Below are 7,552 nucleotides of genomic sequence, written 5' to 3'. Positions count from 1 at the left end.
CCTCTTCAAAGTATACAAGCTTCCAGACCATTCCAGAAGATAGCAGCAGATATTACAGAACTTCCCACCACTCCTTCAGGTAACCATTATGTATTAGTCATTCAGGACTATTTCACAAAATATGTAAACCTGTATCCGCTCAAAGACTAAAGGGCTATAACGGTTGCAAAATGTATTTTGTTTGGGATCATGGTGTTCCAGAATTAATTCACACGGACCAAGGAAGACAATTTGAAGCTGATATGATTAAAGAGTTGTGCTCCTGGGTATTACAAAAACAAGAACTTCACCATATCATCCCCAAGGAGATGTACTGGTAGAGAGATTTAATCGTACCCTCAAGGACCAGCTAGCAAAATGTCTCTTCGAGAAGCAAGTTTCATGGGAAAGTCAACTCAGCCAAATCCAACTGGCTTACAATACCAGCATACTCTCAAGCACTGGCTAGACACCTTTTTTATGGTGCATGGCCATGAAGCACGCTTACCAATTCATCTACTTTTTTCTTGTTTTGCATATCAGTCAACAGCTTCTCCAGGAATGTCTGCTCAATATGTGTCAGACCTGCTCCACAAACTTCAAATGACATACCAGTCATCTGCTCTACACACTGCACAAGCTCAAGAGAAACAGAAGGAGCAGTACGATCGTAACATCAGGGTTTTGCAATTCCATGAGGGTTGTTTGGTTAAATGATCCAGCGAATGCCAAACACAAACTTGTACTGCGTTGAAAGGGATCATACATTATTTGTGAGCACTTGAATCCAGATGGAAACCAGCCTGGTGTACTCTACCACATTCAAGATTGTCATGACAATAAGGCCCCATTGCAAGTTGTTATGGGGCGCCGTTTGTGTCATGCACAATTTTGTCCACGAAAGGGCTTTTGTGCACAAAATACATTACAACATGTATTTCGTCCCACAAAACGAAAAACAAATGCATATAATATTGTCCACAAAAGGCAAAAGACAGTTTTCATTTTGTGGACAAAAAAGTAAAAGAGAGTTTTCATTTTGTCGACAAAATGAAATTGAATGTTTTCATTTTGTGCACAAAATACACTTTTTCTTAGATCATTTTGTGGACATAATGAACAGTCAAGTATACATTCTGTCCACGAAAAGCAAAGTAAGTTTTCAGTTCCGTCCACAAAATCATTTAACATACAATTATCATTTTGTGGGACAAAATGCATATTTTGTGGGGCTAAAACTAATTTTGTGGGACGAAATACACATTATGTGGGACAAAATGCTAATTATGTGCAGAAAATACACATTCTGTGGAATGAAATACACATTTTGTAGCACACAGTGCTAATTCTGTCCACAAAATACAATTTTGTTGGATGAATTACACATTTTGTGAGACGAAATGATAATTATGTGCACAAAATACTCATTATGTCGGACAAAATGCGAATTCTGTGCACAAAATACAATTTTGTGGCACAGAATACTCATTCTGTGGGACAAAATCCCATTTTGTGGGACAAAATGTACTTTTGTGGGACAAAATGCTCATTCTGTGCCACTCAATGCACTTTTGTGGGTCACATGACTTTCTATTTGTGACGTCACCATGGCACACTGTCACTTGATAAGTGTTGCCCAATGTGCACACTGCTTTGTGGCGCGCATGCTTTTCTATGGAAATATACGTAATTTTATTCCAGACAAGACAGTAACTATGGCTGACGCTGCTGGTCGTGTGTTCATCGCCGGGTCTTCAATACAGAGTCTTGTTGATGGGATCAGCAGCCTAACAAGACTCGTTCAATCATTAGTTGAGCCTCGAACTAGCGGTGTACAACAACCTGCTGTACAGCATGCCATTGCGAGGCCACTGGTACAAGTTCAACTGTCTGATGATAGGCAGCGGCCCAGCAGTGAATCACCTCTGCCACGGGTAAGTCTGATGAACCTTAGTTTATTTTATTTTTTTTAAGTCAACTAGGTAACCACGGGGAAATCATAAACTCTGGAACTTAGGGCTGCTAGTAAAACTTTGCTGTAAAGCGCCTTTGTTTCAGCATATGGGCAGATGTTGACAAATGCTACTATCATGTTGTTTCAAGTGGGAATTTTAAATGGCAATTTTACAAAAAAAAAAAGGTCTTGTGCATAAACATGTCTTGTGCATATATATATATATATCCTTTTTTTAACCGCTTAAATGATACATTTGTTGTGTTTTATTTGATTTAGATGCAGATTGGAGAACGACCTGAGCCCAATTTCTTACCTGAACCTGATGTAAGTCATTTATAAGTGTTACTTTATGTCTAAACTGGTTTCCATTGATAAGCCACTGTCAGCTTCTCTGTTGTGCAGCCCTGGGTACCAGTGTTTGTCTGCCAAAAAAATATTAATAAAGAAAGTTGTTTGCTTAAGTGTCAGAATTTTATTTTTTTTAACCATTTCATTCTCTGCAGAGTTCTATCCCTACCCTCAGTGTTTCGTGGCAGAACAAGGCCTCAAAATACTTCCACCAAGCGAAGAAGAACTGTAGCTGGAAGGGCCCGGGTGGTGATTAGAGACATCCTATGTATGCCATTTAGTACACCTCAGCAAGAGGATAATTCTTGGAAAGCACCAAGAGGTCAGGACAAGGAGAAACTGGCTTCTGTCGGGCTGACAGGGAAACTTAATCTGGACTCTACATGGAATTCTCAGGAGGTGCAACATGAAATTCGATCATTCTTTCAAACAATGTTCTGCGCAGATGGAGAAGAGTTTTTTTTTCATTTTTACAGGTAAGTGTTTATCTACACATCTTTCTCTATTTTAAGTAGTTTCCTGACATAAGCCTACTCTTATTTTCTTCAGAACAATTTAATTTCAACTCAACGCAGTTATAAGTTTCTGAACTGTTTTTAGTGTTTGCCAGGTGGAAGGAAACTGATCAAACCCAACACCTCTGTCAGTTTTTCTTGGAATTAGTCTTGCAGGACAAGGAGCTCTGTACATTCTTAGTCACCACAACCTGCCAGAAAGTGAGGTAAATTTGACTTGTTTTGGGAACAATAACTGTACCTACAAATATGTACAGTGAAGTACTCATCAAGTGCAACACCTACGTTAAACCAAGTTCATATTTTTGTACATGTGAATGAAGGGCAACGTCATATTGAGGCTTGCTGTCTATACCTTTTCAGTAATCCCTTCATTTGAAAGAAATGTTGCTTAATACAAATACTTGACATCTTGCTTAAAATGTTTGTTTCTGGAACAGGAACATGAATCACCAAGTAAGGAGACTCTGTCTTTCCTCAGTTCTACCAATTCATTGACCCATCAAATAAATCTTGAAAATGATGTTCAGCAGCTAGAACAGGTAAGGGACAGGAGATGTTACACATATATATTAGTACCCCTGTATTTATTTATTTTTCTTGCTCTCTCCAGTCTTGTTTCATCATATTGGGTTAAGTAACCTGGTCTTAAATGTTAAACTATTCGCTTATGGAAAACTAAAAATATAATATGTACAGGATCACTAATTCCAGGCAACTAAGTTCCTGTAAAAGGGGAATAGTGGTTTAATAAACTGATCAGGTGAGGTCCTTTGTAAGACTGACAGGCACAATACGTGCAAAATAACCACACTGCACACTTTAAACACTACAAGTGTTACCTTTCTTGTGGTGCTGTTCTCAGTTTGACTTAACAGTTACAGTAGGTTATACAAACAATGTTGTATGTATTAATGTAGGTACATTTTTGGTCTTATAGAATGTACTACATCATAGAACTCCAATAGTGCTGAAAGGTAATGTGAACAATGTTTGTGTACATTATTTCTAATGGAGAGGTTAGTTGGTATAGCTCATATGATATGACAATGTCTAGTGTTACTACAAGCATACATTTTAGCTGCAATTGAGCAATGAAGAATGCAGGGGAAAGGCAGTAAGTGGGGTGGGCTACCAGAAATCCCACATTTAATTAGCACCAAATGGTTGGGTAAAGAATGTGTAAGTAATGTGTTGTGGAGTGCAATGCACTTATGCACTTATATATATATATTTTTTTTTATATGATATGTATATATACATCCCCCCTCCCCCTTTTTTTTAAATTGCAAGAACACTTATTTCTGTGTGTAATATTTGCTATTGAAAAAATGTAAACTTGTTATCTCAGTTTATTTAATAGCATAGTCACGGAGCATGATGATGTAAACATTTTTGAAGATGTTCCCCCCCACTGTCACCTTGCTCAGAGGTGACTACTAGAACATTAGCTCACAGTGTAGACAGGCAAGTATGCATTTTTGTAAAAAATAAATAAATAAATAAATAAATAAAAAATCTTGCCATGTGAGTTTAAAATGTGGTAAATTGTTCAGTGGTCCTTAGCTTGACCCTTAGGCTCCAATGACTTAATATACTAGATGTCTGCATTTTGTAACTCATGGTCAGATTTCTTTAGTTGTCTACAGGAAAAGCAAGTCCCAGCACTCTAGTTTGTACTTTGGACCTCATACTGTATATTAGATTAGTTTTTGAGGTAAATTCACTTGTTGAAAATGAAGCCATTATTATTATTATTATTATTATTATTATTATTATTATTATTATTATTATTATTATTATTTATTTCTTAGCAGACACCCTTATCCAGGGCGAATTACAATCGTAAGCAAATACATTTCAAGTGTTACAATACAAGTAATACAAGTAATACATAAACCTTGCATTATGTTCTTTACTTTTAGCCAGTTAATCTAGCTTACAAAATATTATATACTTGTAACATATGATCAAACATTAAAATATTAACCCTCAGTAGCACCGCTAGTATTTGTATTTTGAGAAATGGCGATACTAAATAAATATGTAATACAAATATAGGGTTGGACTGCAAATTGAAACGCTTATTAATATAACCATTACTGATTAAGTTGCTATATGCCTGACAGATTGACCATGGTGGATCCCATGATTTGACAATTGTTATTTTCTTCTATTTTATAACTAACCTATATAGCTTTTCTAGACTTAGGTTAGTGTTAAGATCTGTAGAATATTAAGTAACTTCCCTCAATGTATGTTCTGGCATACAGTGAGGCAGTGTTTTTCCTTATGATCAGTTTGATCAATCGTTTCCCAAATCAGGGCTATTAAAGTAATCAGCCGAATAACATTCCATAGTACTGTATATAAAGTTTTAGACTTTTTTTTCTCTCCCAAATACATGTATTACGGTTAATCTTCCTCTTGTCAACAGGAGCCCAGAAAGTGTAATAGCAGAACTTTGCTCCTCAGTTCTTGCTGATGGAGTTCAGAATGTCAAGGTCAGACGGAACCATGCTTTCCAAGATTTGCTACGTTGGATGAACCGAGCTGATTATGGTTGGGACAAACATCTTATTGTTTCTTTTGTTGGAGAACAAGGGCTTGATTCTGGAGGACCTAGGCGCAATCTAATGGAACTGACTGTTCGTGGACTGATCAACTGGGGAGGACTTTGGTGTGGGAAAGAAGGACACCTCATTCCAGCTCCTGACTTTTTAACATTGCAGAACAGATCCCATTGTATGGCAGGGAGGATTGTTGGCACTGTTCTCGTTCAGAGTTCTCTACAGCTCAATATTTTTGCAGAATCTCTGATCAACACCATTGCAGGAATCAACCAGTGGTTTGTAGATGATGTTGCTGATGAAACTGTCCAAAGCAAGCTGAAAGAGGTATTAGTAGAAGATATGCTATAAAACAATTGTCAATTACATATTTTTACATGTTGGACAATATAATACATATATACCGTGCTATGCAAAATAAAGGTATACTAAAACAAATTTACAAATGCACAAGTGGTGGAGTGTTGCTAAATCTATCTCCCCCTTAACAAGTGTGTCTGGTATAATAATAATAATAATGTGACTTTTACATTTTGATATCAAGCGCTGATCTGTTTAGTGTAGTAAACTGATGTTTGTCTTTCTGTAGATATTAGACTATCGGGGAAGGAGGGACTGGACTGGCGATCCAGTTGTGGAGAAAATAGCAGAAAACATCAGCTTTCTAGGGGAGGTCAATGATGCCCAAAAAAAAGACTTCACCCAAGCGGCTGCAAGATATTACACTTCCGTAGTGAATCGTGCTCAAATTGAAGAATTCAAAGAAGGGCTCGAAACATTTGGAATTGCAACATTGATAAGAAAACATCCAGGTCAGTCTATCTACAATGTGTAGATATGATGTATATGTTAAGGGCAAGTCCCAGTGGTCTAGTGAGTCTAGTTTTGCCTCGTCCAATTGGGCAATTCAGACTAAGCCTCACCCTAATTAACCCTAACCTTAGAAAAATAGTGCTAACTTGAGGATTCTCCATAAGCCTTGGTGAAACAAGGTTGCCCCTGTCAAACTAGATTTGCTAGACCACAGGGTTTCTCCCTTGACATATTTAGTTGTTGTAATATTTGCTGTAAAATTTGATACATAATCACATCTTTGGGATTTTGGAAATATGCACAGTATTTAAGTTGTGAAGTATCATCCTTAAAAGCCTGTTGTGGTGTGCAATAAAATAGTGGGTATTTCTAGGTATAGTCAAAATTATAACCTTAAACTTTCTCATTTTAAAGTGTGACCAAATACACTTGTTTTCTCCCCTCCAACTTGAATGGGTCCAAACATAGTAGTTACTGCAAAGATTTGCCTCTATTGGACAAGGTGCTCTAGTTTCAACAGTTTTGAGTAATATGTAGAGTATAAATTATTAGAACTTGAATGTTACATTAAATCTCCACCATAAATGTGTTAACTATTACAGATGTGATGAAGTTGCTTTTGTGTGGCCAGAAAAGAGCAACAATACAGCCTGATGAAGTATATGACATGTTTGAGGCAGAGCTGTTAGAAGTGGGGTCAAATCAAAGGGATTTGGAGGAAGAGGCAATGATGCATTTCATGCTGTTTTTAAGCAGCTTGACAAACCTAAGTAAGCACAATTTTTATTATAGTGCATTTCCATTTTTCATATTTACTTGTTTTAATTTGTATTGATCTCTCCTTAAGCTAAATAGGACTTGGTTTTTACTGGGAAGCAACAATAATGTCCATATAGTGAATGTTACATTACTGAAAGTGATAATAGAAACCAGTATGAATAACACTGTCTTCAATGAAGTATCAGTGCTATTTGTATTTACTATGTTTGGTTAATCTAAAGTATTGCCATTACCATAGTAACTACTTTTGCTTTTCTTGAGTATTAAAGTAAAAAAAAAAAAAAAAAATTACATAATCTTTGACTTTTACCCATTTAAAAATACACAATTGGTCCTTTTTTAGGTATTGTGAAAAATTGGATATTGCAGTGTAGTACGTGTTATCTAAATTAATACAGGTGTATATTCTGTTTTATAGCCTTTTTTATATATGTATATATTGTAGATGCAGCAAGTTCCTTGGACGATCTACTGAGGTTCCTAACTGGAGCAAAACAATTTCCCATTGGTGGATATGAGATTCAGCCAACTATAGAATTCATTAGAGGTTCACAATTCCCAACTGTAAGCACCTGTGGTCTTGTTTTGAG

At 36.5% G+C, this 7,552-nt stretch overlaps 1 protein-coding gene and 1 long non-coding RNA gene across 2 annotated transcripts; both read left to right on the top strand.

The window, feature by feature from the left end:
* The first annotated feature begins 2,443 nt into the window (after positions 1–2,443).
* LOC131697745 (uncharacterized) lies at positions 2,444–4,208 on the top strand. The gene is made up of 3 exons (XR_009307469.1): positions 2,444–3,005; positions 3,240–3,341; positions 4,151–4,208. It is a non-coding gene; the product is annotated as an uncharacterized LOC131697745 (long non-coding RNA).
* Positions 4,209–5,233: 1,025 nt separating this feature from the next.
* On the top strand, positions 5,234–7,049 carry LOC117963413 (uncharacterized). Its single transcript, XM_034903441.2, has 3 exons — positions 5,234–5,696; positions 5,959–6,181; positions 6,785–7,049. Exons 1-3 carry the CDS (start codon positions 5,343–5,345, stop codon positions 7,015–7,017), a joined length of 810 nt encoding a protein of 269 aa, XP_034759332.2. The 5' UTR covers positions 5,234–5,342; the 3' UTR covers positions 7,018–7,049.
* Positions 7,050–7,552: the final 503 nt, after the last annotated feature.

Source organism: Acipenser ruthenus, chromosome 16, assembly GCF_902713425.1.
Source record: "Acipenser ruthenus chromosome 16, fAciRut3.2 maternal haplotype, whole genome shotgun sequence".
Lineage (NCBI taxonomy): Eukaryota > Metazoa > Chordata > Actinopteri > Acipenseriformes > Acipenseridae > Acipenser > Acipenser ruthenus.
This window is presented reverse-complemented; position numbering and strand designations above follow the sequence as displayed.

Excerpts from the sequence above, each read along its gene's own strand:
- LOC117963413 (XM_034903441.2), top strand. The coding sequence starts at position 5,343 with ATGAACCGAGCTGATTATGGTTGGGACAAACATCTTATTGTTTCTTTT. Across the intron at positions 5,697-5,958 it reads TCCAAAGCAAGCTGAAAGAG|ATATTAGACTATCGGGGAAG; the intron begins GTATTAGTAGAA and ends GTCTTTCTGTAG. Across the intron at positions 6,182-6,784 it reads ATTGATAAGAAAACATCCAG|ATGTGATGAAGTTGCTTTTG; the intron begins GTCAGTCTATCT and ends TAACTATTACAG.